At 37.4% G+C, this 25,558-nt stretch overlaps 2 protein-coding genes across 6 annotated transcripts; both read right to left on the bottom strand.

Moving 5' to 3' along the window:
• Positions 1-30: 30 nt before the first annotated feature.
• Positions 31-8,003, bottom strand: LOC105193187 (1-phosphatidylinositol 4,5-bisphosphate phosphodiesterase). The gene is made up of 19 exons (XM_011157548.3): positions 7,833-8,003; positions 7,658-7,717; positions 7,432-7,572; positions 6,438-6,517; positions 6,174-6,309; positions 5,517-5,617; positions 5,285-5,451; positions 4,992-5,202; positions 4,613-4,871; positions 4,314-4,511; positions 4,041-4,188; positions 3,387-3,544; positions 2,786-3,188; positions 2,504-2,674; positions 2,294-2,434; positions 1,988-2,162; positions 1,679-1,882; positions 518-764; positions 31-169 (listed from the first exon to the last, which is right to left on the bottom strand). The coding sequence occupies exons 1-19, from the start codon at positions 8,001-8,003 to the stop codon at positions 101-103; spliced, it is 3,240 nt and encodes a 1,079-aa protein (XP_011155850.2). The 3' UTR covers positions 31-100.
• Positions 8,004-8,434: 431 nt separating this feature from the next.
• LOC105193186 (sodium- and chloride-dependent GABA transporter ine) lies at positions 8,435-24,851 on the bottom strand. 5 transcript variants are annotated; one of them, XM_039454574.1, is made up of 12 exons: positions 24,300-24,845; positions 20,032-20,838; positions 16,395-16,582; positions 12,862-12,996; positions 12,201-12,426; positions 11,638-11,905; positions 11,185-11,413; positions 10,839-10,951; positions 10,407-10,547; positions 10,115-10,315; positions 9,624-9,800; positions 8,435-9,000 (listed from the first exon to the last, which is right to left on the bottom strand). In XM_039454574.1, exons 2-12 carry the CDS (start codon positions 20,820-20,822, stop codon positions 8,830-8,832), a joined length of 2,640 nt encoding a protein of 879 aa, XP_039310508.1. In that variant the 5' UTR covers positions 20,823-20,838; positions 24,300-24,845; the 3' UTR covers positions 8,435-8,829. The 5 variants fall into 5 exon arrangements, 4 of the variants coding, with proteins under 4 accessions (XP_039310508.1, XP_039310509.1, XP_011155849.2 ...); XM_039454575.1 differs by lacking the exon at positions 24,300-24,845 and adding an exon at positions 23,578-24,268; XM_011157547.3 differs by lacking the exon at positions 24,300-24,845 and adding an exon at positions 21,263-22,078.
• Positions 24,852-25,558: the final 707 nt, after the last annotated feature.

Below are 25,558 nucleotides of genomic sequence, written 5' to 3'. Positions count from 1 at the left end.
AAAATATATAAATAAATATATATAACAATATATAAAAATGAGACAATAATATTAACAAATGTATGAGAATAGAAGTATGACAATAGAAATAATGAGAAAATTATATGTAAAATTCCGATTTAGATGATAAGTCGTATTCAATCACTTCGTTCTCGTACATTTGGATACTCTGCAACATAATCAATCAAATGTGCATTATTTTGCAAAATCACATTAATTTCATAGATAAAAAATTAAGCAATTGTTTAATAAATATTTATTTTTAATTTATTTTACATTTTCCTTATTCACGGAGGGTATTAAACAATAAAACATTTAATGACGATTGAAACTTTTTTCCCTGTTTAATAAAGAACAGCAATAAAATTTTCAAAACTTAATTCAAAAATTCTTTAAAGATAACTATGAAAGGAATTAGATGCTTTTGTCTTCTAACTTTTATAGATCTGTTTATGTTGTGACTGATACACCTTTCTATTAAAACAGATATTAGAATGAATAGTTATCTTAAACTTACTTTATTGATGTCCTTGTCTAAATCTTCCACTTGTTTACTGTGTGTAACTTTCAGTTTCTCCTTCTCACGGCCTTGCTTGATTTCTACATTCTTCCTCTCCTCCACGAATTTCTTCGTATTCTGTTGCTTCTTTTCGCGAAGCCGTCTATCCTTATCACCCTTCGTTTTCAAAGTCTTATCATTCATCACCTCTTTCGCTGTTTCCACGGACGCTTTTGCTTGATTCGTATTCAAATCCTTTATGTCTCTATAATATTAACATATTTAAATGATGGAGCAAAAAAGAATCAAAACTTATGCTATTGTTAAGATTGTTAAGATTTCTCCACCGACGGAATTCGAGATTCGATAATAAAATTTGTTTATATGTAAATAAACGTAGAGATAGACTATTTAGTAATGGTGCACTCGCAATCGTTATGTTATAAATGCTATAAAGAATAGGAAGAAAATTGACACAACAATAAATATTAACAATATATACTAACCCAAAATTTTTAAAGCGTTTTAGAGGTGTTACATTTGTGTAAGTAAAATAATAACAATAAATATAGTACGAAATATGACAATTATTTTAGGTACGTTTGTAATAAACATGTAATAATAAAAAAAACTTTGTGTAGAATTGTATAGAAGATAAATAAACATCTCAGCAAACAAAAATGAATAAAAATGGATAGAAATGAATTCATTTTAACATTTTCGAATTTGCGCTTTAAATTTTTCAAATTTATTTAAATTCAAAAAAATATAATGGAAACATGAATCCATCCGAATTCAAAATAATGAATAGCTCTTTTCGTATTTCAATCAATTTGACTTTATTTGAATCCAACAATACTCGGAGACTCTTTAAAGCGCAAACTCGAATAAATTAAAATAAATTGCAATTTTCAATTCATTTAAATTTATTTTTGTTTTCTGGGATTATTTATATTGTAAAATTTATCTTTCCCTCCAATTGTCGTGAGTTATTGTAATTTAAGCATAATATTAAATAAATAAAATAAATGTTTTATATTACAGTTGCATTTAGTTCCACATAAAACAAGATCTACTTTTGAATCACATTACGTCCATCGCGCGCACCATTGCTAAAGCGTCCGCAATCGGAGAATTAATCAGCGAATATAATGAAATGGATGAATGACGTGAACCAACTTGTCGTGCTTCGCTTGCATCTGTTTAACTTGTGTGGCTTGCACGACCTCGATCAATCTCTTTAATTCATCACGAGAGTTCTGCGTTTGGTTCTTCAATAATTCCCATTCTTCTTTTCTCTGCTTCTCCATCATGGTGGACCATTGAACCGTTTGTTCGCTTATAATTTTTTTCACATTCGTGTCCTGCGCTAGAGCATTTTTGCTAAAAACATTATATCTAATATATTATATATTAAATACAATATTTTCAAATATTAAAATTTCTTCACATGATAAAATTACACTGAAGTAGAAAATTGTAACGCACTCTTTTCCTCTAGTTAACTTCTCGATGGCACTACAATGATTCTTCTGCATAGTTTGTCTTTCTTTAGCATGTTTCTTCCTCATGGTATCCAATTCTTTCTGGTACTTTTTGCCGAATTTGAAACCTTTCTCTTTCTTCAAGAATTCTAATGTAATCGGTTCCAGCTTTAGTGCCTCTGCAGAAATTACATAAGAATTATACATACAGCACATAACAAATGATATTCGATGTAATTTCTTATTTCCCTATTTAATTATAAATTCTTAATATAAAAATAAAAGACACATTTGTATATAATTTTATTACCCTTCTTTGCTTCTTCTTCTTTCTTCTTCTTAGCATCAGCCTTAGCATCTGTCTGTTCTATTCCAAGACCCTTCATCGTCTCATTTTGTTTCTCGGCAGTCTTGCTAAAACCGCCCGGATCCGACAAGGCGGCCATAAAGTCTGAAATTGGAGGTGGACTTGTGAACGAAAGCCGCGAAGAGTGCTACTATTTTTGAGCTGGGATGCTACCTTCAAATCCATCGGGAACGTAAATCTTCAGCTCTATGTTACAGAAGAGCATGGGCAACGCCATCGGAAAGTTGGCTTCGGTCTTCAAGGAGATATGTCTATAACCGGCCTGAAGGCCGTCTAAAGGTAAGATTCGCTGACCGAGCAATTTGCCATTCTCTTCGTACACGCCTACGCGAAATAAAACATAATTAGAAAATATTCGGCTTGTGAATGGCAGCATTTATTTCGCATTTATATTATGGTGATGTATATGTCTTCGTAAAGAAGAGACGGCAGTACCAAATCTAAGCACCGCCAAATCGGGAAGCACGACCTTCCGGAATAAGAACGGCTCCTCGTTGTAGACCGGATTCAGACCGTTCGCCGGCACCATCCGTGTTCTGAATTCCTTCTTAATCGTGTCTGCTGGTAGACCGTACATGTCCACCTCCACGTACGTGCCCACCTTCTTGTCTGACAAGAATTGCCCGGCTATGACCTGAACCGCGCACTGCGCAGTGATGATGCCGTCTACATCCTCGGAAAAGGGATCGAAGCTTCGATCGGGCCTCCGCATGAAGTCGGGTTTCAACAAATAACCCGTCGTACCATTGTACTCGAATTTCCCCTGATTGAGCTGTATCGGCAGATCAGGAGTTTGGAAATTCAAAGCCACCATCTGACAGCCGGCGTTCCAGAAGATCTAAATAAAGACGATCATCTCGCATATAATAAATATACGCAAAACAAGAGGGTCGTCTATTTTGTTCCACAAAATAATGCTTAATGAAAGGGAGCGCGACTTTAATGCAGTCATCTGTATATTGTTAGACAATAGGGATATAACGTGAGTAATAGCTCTGCGGGGAATTTAAGCGCGTTTGTGTATTGTTGCAGTTACCTGGGGCATGTAATTCGACGAATCAGCCCTCGTGCCCTTTGGATATATTCGACTCATTTGCCGCTTGTTGTAATTAACGAACTCCACGGAGTGAGTTTTCAGATAGTTAAGAGCGGCAGTCTCGGAGAACGAAGACATATTATGATGTATATTCTTGCCTGCAACGTCGGGGTCGAGACATTAGTACATGTCGCGCGCGCGACACGTGCGCACGTGTACGCTCATTCATTTAACCCTCCTTAAGTCTCCAGGATATACGCACTACCACGTACACACTCGCTACCTCGGTAAATTTAAGGTACATTATTGTACGTAAAACTCATCGCGAGAAAGAGTGAGTGCAAACGCGTGAAATATTAAATTTCACGCGTTTGCACTCGCACGTTTAACACAAATTTTCGCATAATTTTGCAATACCTTAGATACTTTATAAAACAAAATAAATGCACATAGACAATAATTTTAACATTAAAATTACAATAATTAATGTTTATCTAGTTTATATATATAATAAAGATGAAAAGGAAAATTAATTAATTTAATCTTTTAGTGTCAAAAATCTCATAAATTCTTAAAGTTATTACAAATTCGCGTGTTGATCATCTTAATATACTTAATGAGATAAGTTGATGTTTCGTTAAATATATTACGTACTCTCTGCAGCTTCGAAACTCTGAAACTTTATTGGTTGCGCGTAGTTTATCATTGCTGAAAGATAAGGATGAACCCGCATTGTACTGCCCGTATATTGGATCGCTTGTACCTCTTCGGTTCCTTCGCCTCCGGCAGGCGCTTCGCCTTCCTGTACACCCACAAACGCATCAAATGTAACGCCAAAAATTTTAATCTTCCAGAGAAAAGAAAAGCGAAAGAGGAAGCGAGATTTAATTTCCGTCTTTCTGAAGACTCATTAATGTAGTTGATTACTTTCGGCGGCTCTGGCTCTGGAGGTGGAGCAGCTGCAGGTGCACTGGCATCCTCTACCACTTCATCCTTGTCTTCGAATTGTCCGGCGCGGAAGAGCTCCAGTTCGACCTTTTCCACTTCCGGCTTCAATCGCTTGTTTTTGATCAATATCTTGCGTTTCAGCGCTATGGGCGGAGGAAGTGGGCATCCAGGCTCGAGCTGGAAGTAATGTACACGTTTGCATTTTGCGTATGATTAATTTTAATTCGCTGATTGCGGTCATTAAACGTAATGTTTCGCGACGTGTCTCTCTCACTCACGGGATAATCTTTCAGGGGCTCTTTCAGCAACAGGTCGCCAAATATTTCGTCGCAGTATTTCGCCAGTTTATATTGCTGTTTCATGCAGCAGTGATTCTCGAAACTCAGAATTATGGGATACTCGGAAGTAACAAACGCAGTGTCTCTTATAGCGTAGATCACATCCTTGAAAAGGATATCGGTGCACATAGCTTTGCCATGTGTTATAATAGGCTCCTCATCCTCGCCTTTCCCATCCCAACAGTCCAGTTCGACGCACCTACAGTCATAATAATTTTCTCTCACTTTCCCTTCGGAATCACTTCAAAATATTTTCAGTTTATATATTTTATATTATACACTGTCTTATATTGTTGCAAGGACTAAGAAATAGCATTACCTGCAACCAGCAAGCAGAACCTGTCTGTACATTTCAACGGTGCTCTTGCCACCAATTTGACGACCGCTGAGGTAAGTGTTGTGACTCGAATTGATATAATAATGCGAGAGCGGCTGATCCATTTCCATCCACTCCTCCAATTTATCTAAAAACACTGGCGCATTCTCATCCGACATTAAGTATCGTATAAAACCGTCCTTCGTCAACTTTTCTGGAGCAAGTCATTAGAACGTTGTTTGTAATGTACAAAATAGATAACGACAAAGAAAAAATTAGATTTTGCTGAAACTCACTTTCCTCTTTTGCTTTCTGATCCGTTTCGTAGTCATTGATAATTTCTGTACATCTCTTTTCAGTGTACAACGGATATAAGATCTCATTGAGTCGCGGATCTCGCTGCTTCGTGTTCATAAATTCCACTAATTGCAGTAAACTTATGGTATCGGTTTTCCCTTTCGTGCTGTAAACAAGGAAACGTTGATATTTGCTCCATGTGTAATTATTATGCAAAGGCTTAATACTTACATCGATTGAAAAAGTTCCTCGATATCGTTCCTAGGACATATCTTGAAGTACAAACTGTAAAACTTATCGAACGTGAAAGCCTCTGGTTCTATTTTGTCATTCTAAAACATGAGAAAGCATTTTGCAAACTAATACGTGTGAGTATCAATACATTTTATTAAATATGCACAGCTTAAATAAATATTAAATTTCATTTTCAATTAACATTAGCATTAACATATTTAAATATCAAAATAATATTATAAATTAGGATATTTGAAAACGTATAAACTTCGTATATGCGAGTTAATAACAAGGTAATAACTTCGTATATATACGAGGTAATAAGGATATTTAGAAGCATATAGACTTCGTATAAACATAAACGAGTTAATAGCAAGATAATAATTTTGTATGTATACGAGGTAATTGTTTAAATTTAAGTGCAAAGATTGTTTACAGGTAAAATACTTTTACGTCATCGAATTAGTGAAGAAGGTATTATAATTCTCTACTTCAATTGAAATTGGAAAAAGTCATGCAACTACTTGCAGCGAGGACAACTTCGAAATTTCTCTAAATGAACTTTAAACAAACTTTATTGATCGCGTTTAAATGTTAATTAAGGTCCTTTTCCTTTTGAAAATTCCTGTACTATTCCTGCATTTATTGACTCACTTTTCCACTGGGCAGACCCAGTTCCGATAATCCTTGATAAACAAGTTTCTCGGTCTTTCCAGATGCAAAAGTCTTTGATATCACTTTCACAGGAACTTTTCCCTTCGGATCGACTTGAAAACTTAGTCTCATCCAACTGGCAGATTCGATCAACGATCAGCCAAATTTTGTTTAATGATTAAAATAAACAGTATTAGCGTTTGAACAAATATTTGTTTTACATTTTTGCGCAGTCATATTGGATTCGAGTTAATGAATACGTACTGCTTCATAAGCTGTATTGTTGGACAAACGTTACTTGCTTTTGTGTTGTGCGTAATTAAACGCAAACCAGCCTGCCAATCCTGAATTGATTAACCACCAGATTAGCATTAATACATAGAGAAGTTAAATAAGAAGATAATTGAGGATAGATTAATTACATTAATGATAAAGCGATATAAAATAAACGTGTGAAACGTATATTTAAAATAAAGACTAAAGTAAATAATTAAATTAAATGTTAAATTGCGAATATGATTCTCTTTATTAACAGTTAATGTATGGTTGCGTCAGTAAACGTTTTCACAAATAATTTAATTATGGAAAAAAATGGAAATTTTAGAACTAAATCATAAGTACATAGAATAATGCCAATTTAAAAATAATAGTAGTGCTCGCTTGTGTATAAAAATGTGTTATCTAAATAAAAGTATGCGTCACATGTATACGTTTGGATTTTGAATTATCTTCAATACAATAAATTACAAATAATGAAATCGGCTACTTGTTACAATGGTGACATTAAAATTAGATGCGGATTACTTGTCACATTGTTAAATGAAGAAATAAATGGTGCAAGTCAATCAATAAATATGCTTTTCATAAATTAAAGTCCACAAATAAAATAATCGTTTTGATTATTGTAATATGTAGACGATTTTATTATTTGTAATTTACATTGTATTGAACAATTTATTAAGCAGTAGATTTGAGACTGACAATTTAGCAAAAGTCACAGAGAAAATGTTTAGACGTCTGATACAGTTCTACCCATTTCCATTACTACTACTACTATTATTTTGTGCACATACAAACATTTATTGCCTAATTAGTATTACTCTATATATTTTTGATTTAATTCTTCTAAGCCTAAATCCTTTTCAATTTATTTAAAATTAATTTTGGAAAAAAAATTTTAGTAATATTTGTAGATTTTCTTAAAGTTTAGATTTATAAATGTAGTTTTAATCCTTTCACAATTTCTTTTAATTATTACCTTAGCCGTTTGTGCATCCGGGCATACAATGTGCTGATAAATAATATTCGTATAATCCACCCCGGAGCAAATAGTTAAACTTTTTTGATCCAATTGCTCCAACGTTCCGTGTTTATTTAATTTGTTACATAACTTTGGATCCTAGATAGACCAACCGTCGCGATGTAAAATAAATCAACATTACTATATTATTTTCACTTCGAATTTCTCTTTACGTAAAATTTACCTTTGGCGTGCCTCCATAACGAATGTCGCTCACTTGAGCTAATTCTATAACATCGCCATCCTATAAAAAGAGTTATGAATTAATTCTACCGTGAGCTTGTTTGTTAAAAAATAATAATTGAACGAGCTATCTAGAAATTTAGAAGTGAATCTACGAAAATCCTACGATAAGCTACCTTATCGTCGCTTTTCCAATATATGAAAAAACCATATTCATCGACTTTAAACAGACAGTTCGGTTCGTATTCAGTCGTTTCCTTGTCTTCGAACCATCGATCGAACACCGAGCCATTTCTCAAGAGCTCCGGCACTTCGATGCGCCAATTAAATTCGAACTTCTTTGTCATGGTTTGGCAACTTTAAGCGGAACGATGTTAAGGTAAACTTCGATGCGAACTTGAGCCTGCCCGATGCTCAAATGAGAGAGAGAGTGCCATCGCGGAACTCGTGTCCCAAAGACGCATAATGCAATTAGTTATATCTAATTTACTGTATGAGGATTCAATACGATGGAAACCCGCTGCGTAACGGAGATTCTAAACTTACATAAGCGCATGCCTTGCAAAACCTCTAAGATTCCGTATTATATAGCCGTTTAATAGCCCAATACATAATGTACGAATGGTCATTATTAAAGAAAAAAGAGTGATTGTGACATCTGTTAATCCAGACGAGAGTGATAAATTTCGTCTGGATATTTTCAAAGATAAAATACTATTAGAAGAATTAAGAAAGCAAAATAAAAATTTCGGATAATTTTAAAAGAAGTGCACACACATTCTTGGACAATAATAATTTATTAAAATTATAATTAACTATGTTGTACACATTATATTGCGTATCGATTGCGATATATACAGAAATATAATCCTACTTCGAATCAGTGCTTATCTATATAGTCTATCACATGACGATGGCGTAAAGAGTAACAGTTTACAAGAAGTAACAGATATATTCTTATCCTAATGACTCTTTCACAAGTGATTACCGTCCTTAAAACAAGGCTATAAATAATGGAATGTTGACTGCCGCGACAGTTGCTGTAATGACCGATGACAGTAAAAGTATGCGAGTAAACGGTATTTCTAGTTAAATAATTATTCTTCAATATAATTTCGCATTCTGTGAATTAAGTGTAATCGTAAAAAGCTGATCGTTTCTGTCGATACGTTATCACGTCTGAGGCTTCAACAGGTAGTGCGAATTCAGTTGTATAGATGTATTCATGTCTGTTTGTGGTTCCTTGAGCGTCTCTTCTGGCAGACTGTGCATGGGATCTACACAGTACTCCTGTCCGCAAACTTTACACGCTTCGAAGTGCGGCTTGATGGAATTTTTGAGTCTCTGCAGATAAAAGATTTTCTTGTGCAGAATGCAAAATATATTTTTTTTCCTTTTTACCAATGCCTTTTTAGCAATCTAACAATATTTTTTTATTGATACAAAATATCAACAATTTCTTCATTTATAGTATAAAACAGTAATATTAAATTTTCCTTTTTTAAAGAAATCTTCACGTTTCCAGTCAGCAATGATAATAAAATCGACGTCAAATCAACGTCGATTCAACGTTAAAATCATCAAATCGACGTTGATTCCATTATCATTTCTGGCTGGCGTTTCAATAGAGAGATTATTAAAGTAACATATGTAAACATTTTTAAGTATATTTTCATAGTAAGATAATTATCATTAAAACTACCAGCGATCGATGGATAATGATTTAAATGTACATGTGTATATGTCATATTTAAAAAAAGACATAAAAGAGAAAAATAAATTGATCAATTTAATCATATATATTGCAACAATCTTCACGGAAAATCTCAGATAAAATGTATTGTCATAAATTTAACAAAAAATTGCAAATCAGTCATTTTAACTGCTTTGATAGTCCTAGTGTTAAATTCTTTGGATAAATTGATTGACTTCAATCCAATAGTGTCAGTCAATAAAACTCGACTTACTTCAGCAAATGTGGCACCATTCGCTCTGACGAATACGTAAACGGCAAAAGCGGGAATGCAAATTAAGGAGAGAGACGCGATGCCCCATCCGATTGCTTCTGCCCACCATGGATATGTATAGTCACCATTATGGTAAGTTGGCGGCTCATAATCAATTAAGCTGAACACCCATACAGCCTGAGAAGATAAGGCAATTATGAAAATATGGCCGTCTTGAAGATTGCCGATTGCCTCGAGAGAAGCTGCTCGATAGACTAGGATTAAAAGCGGGCAATCATTTGCGCAATTGTTACCATCAGATAAAAACAAAACACATGTTTTTCTGAGAATAACAGTTGCGATTAATTGGCCGTTTATAATTCTGCTTTTGGAATGTTTTGCTTGATTTGCAACTAGCAATTTTCATTTAATGCGCTTTACTCGGATATGTGTAGATTCGACGCAATATGAAAATTTTAATATCTTGAAATTCATTGATATGCGTTGTGTACCATTATGAGAAGAGGTGCGGCGAGGAACCAGCAGAACCGGAAGTACAGCGAAGGCATGCGTCCGGTCATCTCCTTGACGTTATTGCACAGCCGTCGCACGCCGTAGAGCCACGAGATGGCAATCACTTCGAAGAACGCCAAGAACATGATAGACATCGACGCGGCATAATGATCTATCAGTTGGAAAAAATAAATACCGCCCTGAGGCAGTCGAGAAATCATTTAGTAAGGGATAAGAGTGTTAGCTTTTTTTTATTACGCGGAGTAAACACCGAGTTGAGTGTCGTTCTACCTGCGTAATATTCGGCAGTCCAAACAAGAACGAAACGACGCATATGACGAGGACCACCATTTCATGGCAGAGAAGACGACGCTTCACCCAATTCGGGAAACCGTCTTGGATCGACGTAACGACCACTTCAACAACGGCAAACTGAAATCACCAGAGTTTACATAATATCGTTAAAACATTGCAAAAGCCTAACTACGATCTTCGAAATAGAAAGCTTGTCAAAATACGATTTGCATCCATTAAGCGATTGAGTAATGATTCTAACATTAAGTTTTTCGCTCCGTGACTAACGCTGCGCTTGTATCTCCGTAGATATTTCCGCGCGGCGATATAATTCAATCATATAATTGCGTTTGTTTGCAGATTAAGCCATAATCGCGTGTACACAGCGTTGCGATAGGAAATAAGGTTTTATCTTGTCATATACCTCACCTGACTGTTCAACGAAAGGCAGACCAGCATAAAGAAAAATAGCACAGCCCAGAGTTGAGAAGCTGGCATCTTGGCTAGCGCTTGCGGATAGAGGACGAAGACTAGACCAGGTCCTTGAACGGAAATTATGATTTATCTATAAAATGTCAGGGGGAGTTAATCTGACGTGAAGTGAAGCAGCGAGGAAAAAAAATGAAAAAAAAGATGCAGCGATCTCAGCATCTTAGATTCTATTACGAGTTGTACACCCTTTCTCTCCATAAAGCGCGTGACATACTTATATTGATACTTACATAATTTATCATATTTAGCGTGACGTAAACGTCTTTTCTAATTCTATACGTACCGTCGGTTAGGACATCTTCGACGGACATATTTTGCTCTCGCGCTATGTTGCCGATCGTGGCAAATGAAAATATTCCAACTAATAGACTACTGAAGGCGTTTATGAGCGAAACGGCGACAGTGTCTACGAGGACCGTGTTGTGGAATCGATTGTAGCTCGCAAAACATATCATCGAGCCAAAAGCGATGCCCACAGAATTGAAGACTTGCGCCGCAGCATTGATCCATACCTAATCAATTAATATTAATAATAATATAATTGACTTTAACTGAAAACTGTAAGATACTTTTTTCATCATTTAAAAAGGTCATTATTTTAATTTGAATTAATGTCTTCCGATAATACATTCCTATTTCGCTTTTACATATTTTCTATACGTATTCTATCACCATTTAAGTCCAGTGTATTACTCATCGTGTTTCTCTTTCTTGTATGAGAAATCGACTATGTTACCTTTGCATCGCCTAGCAATTCCCAGCGTGGATGAAAAAAGAATTGCAGACCTTTCGCTGCGCCCTCCAGAGTGAGAGATCGCATGAGGAAGACCACGATTAGGAGGAACGGCAGCGTCGCTGTCAGGTATCTCACTTGCGCCGATGACTTAATGGACTTCCAGATGGAAAAATATACTATGATCCACGCAGTTATCAAGCATGCCACGAGTTCCCATCTCAAAATCCCTGGCTCTTCGATGCCGTTACTAATTTGCAGGACCTTATTGCTGAATAGAAAGGCAATTATTTTTTTTTTTTTTTTTTGTTGCAGACATTCGAAGTTGCGACACGCGATCGTTTTACGACTCTCTTACACGCGATGTTATATATTCTAAATCTTATTAGAAAGATAATATGTATAATAAAATATATACACGGAAACAAAAAATTTATTACAGTTAATTGCAGTAGCAAAAATTTATGTGTGGTAGCTAAATTTCAAAATTCTTTTTTTTCCGTGTAATAATGCAATAAGCTTAAATTAATTGAGTTAACATTTTTTCTAATTTAAGAAAAAATTACTCGAAGAACTCCTCGGACGGTGTTTTCGTCAAGTTCGGTCGAGTTCGATTATCGATGGATCCATAACTGGGCAGCCAACAGTGCGGCGAGTTCCACGAGTTATCGCAACGTGACCATGGTTGCTCCGATCGGAATGCAGCAAAGAAATAGTAAATTGCGTAGGCTATTATCACATTATGGTAGGTAGACATTAAAAATGATATTACGACTGATGATAAACCAGCTCCTACAAAGACAAAAATATATACTGTAAATGATAAGACGAAGCAATCCACGTATTTTTCGAGGAGGTTCACATTAAATTACAGATTTTAATTGCTCATTCTTTTCGCAAAGAAAAAAAGATAATAATGCTTGTTTCCTGTTAGTTCAATTAAGATTAATTTTGATCTCAGTTCAACTTACTCCCTTATCTTTCTCTAGTTCTAGGAATTACAAAACAGATAGAGAGTTGAACCGAGATCATAGTTAATCTACATTGGTGGAAATAAGCGTAAAGAAAATAAAACGCAATGGCAATTATAAGTTTATCTTATTATGTTATCTTAATATTGTTCTTTCAGAGCATTTTATGACGCTACAAAAATGAACGCGTGAGAAGCTTTTAACAAACAGTTGGGATTTAATCGGCAATCCATCATATCGCGACTTATTCATTTACCTTTCAATAGCGGACACACTTGACCCAGGGCACCAATTGGGCCGCGACGAGTGAACTGTCCGATGCTGAGCTCCATGTACAGCAATGGTACTCCACATACTATGAGTATTAAAAAGTAAGGCACGAGGAACACACCTGAAATGCCGATGCAATCGATATAAGCAGAATTTCTCCAGTGTGTACCAAGCATATTGAGTTTCTCGAAATTTCAAAGGTAATTAAAGATGTATAAGACATTTCTCAAAATATTAAGAATATTATGAATAAATTACAGATTGTTTTATGTTGCATTTGAAAATAATATAAAAAATTTGGTAGCAATTTTCTGGATAAAAAGTTATTTTAATAAGAAGTAGATATGTGTTCTAATGAAAGTAGAATTAATGATGAAATAGTGAAATAAGAAATAATAAAAAAAATCTGAATTTTTTTATTTAAGTACTTTAAATATTCAAGATAATTTACGTAAATTTTCGTTGCGGTGCAGAGATCAGCTCTGTAAAATAAACAAAAGTTATTTATTTATAAAATAATTAAACAAGTAATCACAATAAAGTTTTGTATAAATCATCTTGAATACTTAAAGTACTTAGATATACACAAAAAATTTAATACTTCTTAATCTAAAAATTTAATTTTCAATAACAAATAGAGTAGACAAACTATAAAAATGTTATTAAATAAAAATATAATTTCATACAACTTTTATATATTTATAGTTTATTTCAAGTTTCAATATTAAGACATTTCCAAATTTTATTTACTTTGCAAAGACATATGTCCGATACATCCTTAAATTACACACTTTTTTCCAAAAGGAAGTATTCGTTCTAAAAGCTTGAAAGTATATTTATAAATTTTTAGAGATTTTTTGAACCACTTTAAATAGATGAAAAAGTCATCAAAAGTGAAATGTCCATGACTGAACTCTTTTTCATTTATAATTTTAGAGAATATTGATGGTTTTTCTGTCAAAAAGAAAAAAAAAATTAATCCAATTGCAGGAAACGTGGTTCTCGCCCAGCGTTTCGTTAAACTGAGGTTCACGCGCGTGTACGTAATAAGTGCCTCGACATTAATCATACTGTGGGTAGCGACAAGGTCACTGGATGTAACTCTTTATTCGCAATAAACGATGATCCGTAGCGCCGCTACGGATTACGACTTAATTTGACATCGAGCATTTAGCCGCCGCGAGGATAGGATAGGTGACAATTAGTCAGTTGTTGGCAAGTTTCCTTCAATTGTATAACTCACCGAGCGCACGAATTGTACTCGTCGCACTTACGGCGACCATTGTATTGCTCGATCTTATTCCGTCGGACAGACTTTCAAACATCTCGGACAGTTCGCTTTATTTTTGGACCATAAACGCATGACAGTCTACAGGCGTATGCAGTTTCTTTTACACCTCGCGAAAAGATGTAAATTAATCTTAGCCGACGAAACGCTTACACAACGTATCACGAGCATAAATCACCCAGCGTTATCCGATCTGTTTTTTTTTTCTGTTGCTTCAATCCAGCCGCGAGCAGCGGCGCGAATGACAGTTTTCATTTAGTTCGATGCAGACGATACGAAAATAATATACGCGATCACACTCCAAATAAATTATCGCGAGATATTAAACGAGGATGCGGAGATAACAGTCGGCCGATTCAATGTGACATATCAATAGTGATTACGAGCGATTTAATTTCTGGCGAAAATCCAATCGTTGCATTACAAGGCGGGTATTGACGCACACTCGCATTAATGTTGTTACAGTTATTCGCCGCAGTATCGTCTTTATCACGAAAATGCAATTTAGTACCGCGGCAACAATGAATATCGGAGCGTGCATCTCGCGTGCGCAAGTAGAGCCCGCATTATTTCCCCTGATTTTCCGGTCTTCCGTTTAATATATGATTTCATAAAATTGCGCACGCTCTGTATTTTTACGGCGGTACTACATGTATAACGAATTAACTTGCCCATACTGTTGAAATTACAGTGTAGTTTCTAGCTCATTATGTACATGTAAATATATTACATAAAAGTTGCAATTTAATAAAGGTGCTCTTTAATATATTCTACAAATGGAAAAAATTATTTTCAGAGAGATATTCGTATCGCTCATCTTTTAATTAATTAACTTGAAAATAAAATTGGATTCTTGAATCTCAACAGTCCTCTTTTGTTTTTAAAAATAAAACTAATTAATTAGTTAACGTTAATGAATGGATTAATTTAATTAAAAATAACTTTTTTCCTTCTTCTCCTAACGATCCTAACAACCTTTACTTCCATTTATATCACAGTTACGATAACTCAAGATAAGGCGAGAGAATAGAAAAAAAATTATGAGACGGTTTGCGCGTAAACATTAAAATTATGTCTTGACATCAGCACGAAATGAAGATAGTGCGTGTTGCATATCTGATAAATCTGAGATCTCCAATTCAATTTTAATAGGTTCTGTCTAAACTCCGCGTGAATTTAAATCGACATCATCCGAGCGAAACGATAAATCATTTCAATCGTGTAAATCGGATCGCGTTATCCGAGCTGGTTTTCCGGCTCTTTAATTTATAGACCGGTAGAGCGCGGAGCGCCGAGATGATACTTGGCCGATTATTTCCATACCAGTGTCATTGAAATCATTTACCGCGCCCGGCCGGCGTAAGCCGTGTTCCGGCAAGGTCATGTATCAAGTTCCGCGAGCGAATTGCGCCATGCATCCGGACTCCGGATACATCCAGACTTTGAAAATTACCGGCAACACGATACGTGGTCACGTTGCCAGGATTGCGAGAGAGAGAGAGAGAGAGAGAGAGAGCTCGCCGGTTTGCCCTGAATCTGAAGCTCGGCTTACGCAAGACGCTTGCGATTTTCATATAAAATTTAGCTCAATTCGCTCAATTCCGCGAGACGGGGTGTAATTTTTCCCTTACAGCCCTCGCGCACGATTTCCATTCGATAATGATACTCTTCTCTTGTCCACGAGATTGGCTGGTTCCAATACGTGCGACAATTCAAGTGTCATTATGGATCCTCCACGTTTCAACGTCACGTCGCGCGTCGTTTCCCGCGATGAAACGTTGGAAGAATAGGAAGAAGTACTTAAAGAACGTTTTTAAAGGGGAACGAAGAGGCATTTCACAGACGCTTAAGCCGCTCCGTGCTCTCTGTAAAAATTGGATGACAATACCGCGGACGCCGGTTGCTCCGTCAGCTATTTCAACACTGACGTACTTCGCGAGGCGCAAAATAATCGAGTGCTCTTATCACGGTTATGCTAATCGCGGCGAGCATTGTGTCGCGACTGTGTTATCCGCTCGTTTGACATCCGCTTTATTTATTTTGACCTTATATCTGTAGGCAACATCTGCGCGAACTCTCATTTTTCTTTTTCTTCCCCCCCCCCCTCTTCTCTTTCTCGTGTATCTCGCACCGCGTACGACCCAACACTTCGTGGAACTGGATACACGAGATTTACGTCACGATTACGCATAATTTATGTAATAGATTGATGCATTTATCGCGAGACTCACCGCCGCCACTTTTGTAGCATAAGTAGGGAAATCTCCAGACGTTGCCGAGACCGACGGAGTAGCCTATGCAGGCGAGCACGAATTCCATTTTGTTCGCCCAATGGGGCCTCCTGGGCTGCCGATAATCGTCGGGATCGTCCGCATCCAGGTCGTCATAGCTGGCGCACGTGGAAACGTCGTCCTCGAAACTGCAAAAAAATGCCACGCGCGACGTCAAGCTTTTATATTGCAAATGTACAACAGCCGCGGCTCGAACGGAAGACATCTACGGCGCGGAATGCGCAAGAAAAATTGAGAGAGCTCCGGGAAAAATGTTACGAGTTATGACAGTTTAATGGAAAAACAGCAATAACAAGCGCTTTATTAAATATTTCGCCGAGCGAGTGTAATATAATTTAATCTCCGCATCTCTCGCGTGGAATGGAAGCATAGCATTTGCAGGCATACGCTTCTAAATTTTCTCGAAACAATAGATCGGCGCTAGGTCATTGTACCACGATTCTTTCACGCGCTTAATGATCCCGCGCCTCGTATTGTGCCTACGGAAACTACTTAATGCATTGTGAAAATTTATTTGATGGAAAATCACACAGAGACAGAGACGCGTCACGCGTGTCAGCCGTGCTACGCGTGGACGTGGCCACAGCGCTCACCTGCATTTGCATGAAACGCGCAAGTCCGCGTGCAAGTCCGGTGGTAGCGACCGTTAAATATTCATCGTTATTGTTTGTAGAGCGATCGAATTTGCGTATAACAACGTGATGGGCCGATTAGCAACGGTCCTTCGCGAAATATCATGGGGCAGCCAATTATACCTGGCCGGTTCCGTTTTCGCGCGTTTGCGTCTAAGGGAGGGCGAAGGGCGGAGGGCTCGCGACGAACGAGAGCCAACATACCGGAAGGTAGCCGGTCCGCGTCCTTTACCGTGATAAAGCGTCGCCGTGAAATAGCGTGTTACATAAAAACCGACTTTGCGCGGTGCATTACAGCGAGCGTCGAGTACGGAGGAATTTTTATGCATTTATCGCGCAAATTCGTACTTTACGGTGCGATGAACGCAGAAATGGTGTCAGGCCATGGGCGGCGGAGGGGCCGGGAAAGGGCGGCCGACAATGCTGAAAGATATACGCGACGCACCTGTGTACATTCCCGTTCGTTTCGCAACGGAAAACTAATATACCGCGCCGCAGAAGCATCGCGGATCCGATAATGCGCTCCATATACGATGCGTCAGTAGTTCATTCTTTTTTTTTTTCAAGATACATCGTAAATATCGTATCATACATATATCGTCATTGTAAACGTGACAGTAACGAAGATGAGTATCGAATGGCACCGAGTTTCGCAGCGGAGAAGATAATGAACTGATGGATTCGAGTAAGTCTGCATTACTGCAAAGGACGATGGTCGGCGATTATACTCACTCGTTATTCGAGGACTTTAAGAAAATTGTGTTTTCCGTCTTTCTACTTCGCTAAATTAATCGATCGACAACTTCCGTGACGTAACGGAAGTGTGCCCGAATAGCCGCGACGGATAGAGCGCGCGCCGTTCTTTTATTCGCGTTAACGATCTCGCGATGATTGCGGGCATTCTTTTCACACGCGGGAGAGCCACAATCGGGTATGCGCTTCGTATGCCGCTTCAAAAACGAGACGTGACGAGGTCTAAATGTAGGACGGCGATTACGGGTCATTTCGAGCGCCGTTCCGTTTCAATGGAAGAAGCGGGACAGAATCGCAACAATATGTCACACCGCACGAGCACACCTACTTACAACAACCCGGTGCGGTCTTACATTGTACACCTATTATCCACTTACGTCTCCGGGACGATACGCCGGAATTGCAGACCCTGGATGACGAGATCTGACGGCTTCGCGCCGAGCAGCTTAGACGCGTAGCGCATCTCTCGTCACGTACAAGGAATCTGTCGCAGCCCGATGAGAGGAAGACGAGGCCCTAATCAGAGCGATCAAAACCGGTCTAATTAGACCGGTCTAATTAATAAGTGAATTCCAATTTTCGATGACGGTGGATTTGCGTCTCGCGAGCGGAGATCACTTTCGCGCGCGTACATCGATATTTGAATTCACCGAAATTGTGCCGGAAATTATACTGGTTTCGATTCTCCGACCTTAATTTACAGGACACGAGCCGAATCCGATGCAGCAGCCTCCGCGCTTTAGAGCAGGTCGCGGCAGATTAGAGCTATCCGTAAACTGAGAGCCAATTTCATCGAGGCTGTTCATTAACTAACGTGACCTTTCTAGATCGTAATCCTTAGCCGTAATGCAACTATGCAGGGTGGAAATTCTATCGATGGCAATTAATATTAATAATTGATAACGCGATCAATCCCAAACTGCATCTAAAGTGATCTTATCTGGAAAATTGAATATGTTCTAGATCCAAGCGAAAGCTTAAAAAAAATTATAAACGTAATATATTTCAATCTACCTCGTACATATATTTTTGTATTTCTGCATCAAAATTTGATTTATTTACATTCTCTCTATTTTCGATCTTAAGAAAGAAACTGTGATCTAGAAAGGAACGGAAAATTTATAGTTAACCATTGTTAATTAATGCGACTGGCCTTGAATAGCGCGAAGAAATTTTGCTGCTGCATCAACGCCGACGGAACGATATAGCAAATTTGCGACTCGAGGTGGCAAATTTGCGACTCGAGGACGCGCAACGTTTCACGGTATTTTGGTGGTGTTTAGAGATAATCGTTAGAATAGTTACAAAGCGCTCTCGAACTGCTATCGCGAAGACCTCCTACTAAGGTTGCATCGGGCTACAGCTTCATTTTTATGTGTCGTGTATACAGTCAGGTTTATTTAGGATGTTTGCACGAAGAATTAGGTCCTACTTGAGAAGCATATGGGAGACAGGGCTTCTCACACATCTTAATCACGATGCTAATTCACGATCGTGATGTGTTTTTAGACTCGAAGATCAAGAACGCGAAGGAGTAATGTAACTCATGGCCAAGACAGCTGGAAATCAGTCGAGATATGCGACGCGTGTCGAATCCTGATTTAATTAAGTGCGAAACGAGTGAAAGATTTAAAACGCGGCGTTCGTCGATTACCTCGATTGTTTGTCATATTTTATGATAAAACGGTACCGATGATTTATTGAAATTTAGATGTTATCTCTAAGTGAGCGACGTTTTTCTTTCTGAAAATAAATTTTGTCTTTGACCCATTTTCATCACGCGTGACCTCACCAGATCGCTGCGTAAACACGAAACTTTTGATCTTATCTTAATAACTTGCACAAAACGAGTGCTCTTATAATCGTACCATTGTAATTGTCTTTTCCAAAAAATTATCCATTCCTTAGGAACAACGTTCTTTAAAGAAATAAGAAGTGATGCAGCTAGATTAATCGCAGGTTTTAACAACAGCGACAACTGATCGTCGTATTCCTTTCGTTCGTTATCAAAATCTCGTTTTTGCATCTTGTTTTTACGAGACAAGGCACGAACGTAGTTTGATCCTTTGTAAAGACTTAATCATTTTTGCATGACAGCATGCTCACGGGCACGCTCACGTGAAGCGTGAATCACACAACTATTTCTTCGAAAGTGTCGCGAGGCACGATCGTAGGTAATGTGTCTCACTTACGGCGGCGGATGTACCACGTTAAGCAGCTCCGACGGCGAAGTGGGAACTCTACGTATCGTGAGCTTCCGGCCGTCGGAAGAGCCCAGGCCGATCGACGTTAGGGACCTGATCGAGACCGTATCGGGGAACGAGCGGGCCTGACTCCCGTTGTAGAGGGCGGAGGACCAGGTAGGCGACAACTGATGGCAGCAGGAACAGTGCTGTTGATTCTCGTCCATATTGAAGGCCTTCAGCGAACGCACGTTGGGACAATGATGATGATGATGATGATGATAACAGTGCCGTGGATCGATGCTTCTGGTGCTCGATCTGCCAGGACTGTGCAGTCCGTTGTCGCGATCCGAACTCGACGCGGACTCGGTCTGATCGACCATTAGCCGTGGTTGCGGCCGCCAGCGATGACCTTTATCCCGACGAACGCTCTCAGGAGTGTCTTCGCGGCTAATCACCCTTCTATCATTGTTACCATTATCGGGCGGCACGACGAGAATCTCACGGGCGGCATTCAGTAAACGACCTTTCTCCTCCTCCGAGGACCACTCGGCCTCCATCTCGGAGCGTTTTTGGTGCTGATGATGGATACTCATCACGTCCGAATCTGCATCGTCAGATACATCGTCGTCCTCTTCGAACATTATACTCATCTTACGCACACAGCCGGCCTGTTTGCCGTGAGATTTGCTCTGGGTAATATCGCCATGCTTCGGCAGCATGGGCTTACTGCTGTTGCACGGTTCGTCACTGATGCTGCTGCTGATGCCGCTGTCGTTGTTGCCGCTCTCGGTGTCCATAATCGCATGACCACCTCTAGACAGAGAGAGAGAGATCTATATACGTATATTGAGGGAGGGGAAAAAGATCTCCATTAGTAATCTAGGAAACTCAGTAGTTTTAATATATTTCAAAAATCAGTAGTTTTAATATATTTTTTCTAACGGCTTTAAATTAAAATTCAAAAAAAAGCGTAATATTGTAGTTTGGTATTATGCCAAAACCAATGATATATTACGACCCATCAAAGCGTCGAACAGATATTATGTAATTTGAATTTGAAACTAATTAAATTTTAATTAAATTTTCACATCGTTTATTATAGTGCAAAATTGCCGATCGTAAAGTTAGCAATTGGTCCAGCGCACGCAATATACGATTCTTCGGGAGATATCCGAATAAATGAGGGAAGTACATACAAAGACTATTAAATAATAGCGTACACATACGATATACCCACTATCAAATTTTCAAAGGAAGAGAGAGAGAGAGTTGACCCCAGATTTACTGTAAAATTTAGAAGACATTCGACGATTCTGGGACACCTAGAAAACTTATAAGTAAACCAAACACGAGAGACGTCAGACCATTGTTCGAGCGCGCTTCCGTCGATTTTATCGAGAAGGTGGTAGTGGGCGGCGAAGCGATGGAATACTGGCAGGGTTCAAACGAGAAGAATACGTTGCACACCGTGACAAGCGGGGCGATCAAAGCGCGTGTTTGACTTGATAGTCTGCGATTGACCTGCATTGATAAAGTTCCGGCACCGCGTCGATGGAATACTGTGTGCTTGCGAAACTGATCACATATTTAACAAATTGTTTAGAAATTTAGCATTATAAAAGATATTCGTAAATTTATTTTTCACGTGTTTCTTCTTTTCCTCTTTTTGCACAGAGATGTCTCTGATAAAGATTTTTATAAAATTTTCATAATATTTGATCTATATTTTGCGAGCATGCATCTATATTCTGCGAATGCTCGCTGGATGCTTCCGATGAAATGTTAAATTTAATATGCGCGCATTCGCAAATCGTATCGTCTGTAACACGCTTACCGGTACGAACAGGCTTTGAGTGACGCGAGAAGTCTCTCTCTCTCTCTTTACGGTAGTTTACACGATTAGCATAAATAGTTGAATATATTAGACGCCATCTCGTGACGAATATTAATTGGAAAAATTGGACGACGATTTAAATTATTCATTGGCGAACAATTCATTATACAACTCATAAAAATCAAGTCGTATCTTATAAAACATTAAGTATTCCCGTATGATATGAAAAGAATTTAATTTATTGCTTCTACTATTCTTATAAAGTATTAGAACTATCAAAACAGTCAAAGTTAATAAATTTTTTCTTAAATTTACAAGATGCATTTTCTGAGATTTTTCTTGTTTTTTGTTTTATGTAAGTAAATAATTAAATTTAATCAGTTTATTTTATTCTCTTATTTCTTGTTCCAAAGATATATTTAAATAATAGTATAATAATGTATTTAAATAATCCAATATGGATATATTATATATGTATATATTTATATATGTATATATATGTATATATTTAAATAGTAAAAATAAATATTAAAAACCGTCGGTAGTTTTGATATTAATAATACTAAAAAAGATTTAAAAAAGATTTACAAAAAGATTTTAAAAAAATAAAATTTTTTATTATTTTGAATCGGACAGGACGCTTTTTATAAATTTTTGGATATTAAAAGCAATGCCGCAAAGCAAATTTCATTAGCGTCAGGTTTTCAAAATAATTGAGGTTTAAAATGCAAACAATGACTTTTTTACATTTAACATTTTTTATAAAAAAGATTAATGTATCTTGAAATTCTGATTAAAAGTTATAAATGTATTCTTCATTCTGTATAAAATACATCTTTTTTATTTCGACATCTTACTTTTTAATCGCGTTGTTAAACATTTTAATACAGAGTTTTGTCGATGTAGAGAATAAATTTTTCGCCCATGACGATGAAGTCATATATATTTATAATTTATAGTTGGTGACTATCGATATATACACAGTGTAATTTATCATTACAGATTAAGCAAAATCTACATATACATTTAGTATATTTTTATTTATTATAAAATTTAAACATATGTACATATACATAACACAATATTAATATGTAATCTATATATACAATATAATTATACAAATTATATATATGTATAGCAAAATCTAACACAATAAATTACATTGTATGTGTATCGATAACCATCAATTAATTACAAGTATATACATATAACTTCACCCAACAAATACGATAACGTCAAGTAGTGTTTTAATGACGTTTTATTGATAGAGACGTCATTAAAATATTATTAAGACGTCATTTGACACTATCTAATTTTTTGATTTATCATAAACAAAAAATTTGCTCTATCTTAGCAAAACTCTACATTTAAATCCTTCATAATATAGTTAAAAAGTATGATATTAAAATTTAAAAATATGCATTTTATAAAGGATAAACAATACAACCATAACTTCTAAACAAAATTTCAAGATTAATTTTTTACCAAAAAAAATTTATAAGAAACACCGTGTCTGATTTAAAATAATTTTTAGCTGTAAATTAATGTAATTATTAAATGCGAAGAAGATATCGTCATTCCAAAATTGTTTTCTCACGAATATTATATTCTCATAGTTTGAAAAGAAACATATTTTTATTTGCTACGTCTTGTTTTAAGTTACTTGATTAAGATTTCTTAACATTAATATTATCTAAATCTACACTTCTCTCATTTACCTGTTTAAATTCGATTTTTCTAGTTTCCGTTTCAACAACTCAAACTCACTAAAACAACTTTCTTTCGTCTTGACGTAAGGACGAGGAACGACCACGTGAACGCGCGCGTATTCCTCGCAGATACGACTATGTTTCGCGACTCTTTACGACGTTCTGATAGCTAGAGATAGTGTCGTCGCAGGTGTACGGCTATCAATCCAATATGATTTGTTACAAAATTCTCGCGCTCGGCAGTGTTTACGAATGTCTTACGATGTTCAAACAGTTTGCACGTGGATGGTCGTCGTTGCGTCAAGCGATCGCTATGGAATAACAATGGTAATGTCTGGTAATTTCTGATAAATTACAACAATTAAGTTACTTCTCCTTGCAATATCGGCGAATAACGAAAAATTAATAAAGCAATACATCACAAAGAACAATGAGCTTTTCATAGATACACATCTCTTCATTAACTTCAATCGTGTTTCGCTCGCCCGTATCTGCCGCGAATCTTAACTCGCAAATAATAACTTTCGAGAACTCGGTATCGTTACGTAAACGTCACAAAAACTATTGGCACTTTCGCTAATGAGGAGAATCAATCAGTGCAGCATCGCGCTGCGAACGGAAAGAATCGGGAGATCGCAAAGTGCGCGGGCTTTTCGGAGCGCGCTGTCGCAGGTGGAAGCGTCATTCGATGACACTTCCACGCGCGTCACGTGTCACGCGGAGTGCGTTACCTGTCAGACCGCAGCGTGCCTCGAAATCGGGATCGGACGCGTCTAGACGAGCCGAGCAAAAGTCATCCGCGGTATCGTTCGAGTGATAACGAGACTACGGCCACAATGCGAGCACACACATTCGCACGATACGCACAGACACACACAATGCGCGCACACGCGCGCGCGCGCGCGCGCGTTCTCCAAGCGTGTCACGTGTACTATCCGCGGCGCGGTATAGCGCGTGTTCAATTCACTTCCTTCTTCTCCGTTTCTTCTTATCTGAGTTGCCAAGTACGCGATCGCTGCGGAGCGATCGCTTTCGGGTCGCGAAGTGACGACGCAGCCGTGAACCCACGTTTCGCGGCGATCCGGGTTCATGTGTTCGCCCGTGCGTCGCGATCGCCCGCGAATCGTGACGCATATACATACACACTGCGGACGCACGTATATACGTATGCGCGGCACGCACACGCGACAGACCACTGATACCTACACCGCGATGTCAGCGCCGTTGTTCGTGCGTGATTCGCGACGCGTGCATAGTTGAGAGACTCGAGTCCGAATCGTATGACTCGCGTACAACTCGGTCGGTTCTGGGGGGGGATCGTGATATCCTCTTCTGGATATACGTGCCCACCTCTCTCATGGTCAGCGCCTCGACGAGCATTTAGCGGATCATGTAGGGGGAGGTATCGTAACGTACGCTCGGTCATGCGATCCGACGGAAAGATGATAGACAGATCGACTCGTGAATGATTCGAATATTTTATCAAATCCTGGAACTAAATCTCGAATACATTGTAAAGCGATATGATAGCGATATGAATTGTAAAAAAGATGAAAAATTGATATCCAAAGTTGGGTAATAACTGTAGTTGAAAAGTTAAAAGTTAATAACTTTCAACTTAACTTAATTAATGTTATATTAGCTAATTTTTTTATTTCAACTAGTTATTTTTAAAACACATAAAAGTTTAACTATTTTCCTATAAGTTAAAAATTTACTTGTGTTAAACAAAGAATTGTTAAAGAAGAAATACATTTGCTTATAAAAAGCACAACATATCTCTGTTATTTCATATAAATTTGATTTAAAAGTAAAATATTAAATTTATTCAATGATCCATATTATAATAATTTCATTATTCAGAATATATAATCTGCAATAATTTTTAGAAATTACATTCTAATTTAATATAAATAATGCTTTTCAAAATTTTTAATTTGACTCAAGTTGATTCAATCTTAATGCAATTTTTAACTAAATTAATCATGCC

Source organism: Solenopsis invicta, chromosome 10, assembly GCF_016802725.1.
Source record: "Solenopsis invicta isolate M01_SB chromosome 10, UNIL_Sinv_3.0, whole genome shotgun sequence".
Classification (NCBI taxonomy): Eukaryota; Metazoa; Arthropoda; class Insecta; order Hymenoptera; family Formicidae; genus Solenopsis; species Solenopsis invicta.
Note: the sequence above shows the minus strand (reverse complement) of the source record. Positions and strands in the feature narration are given on the sequence as shown.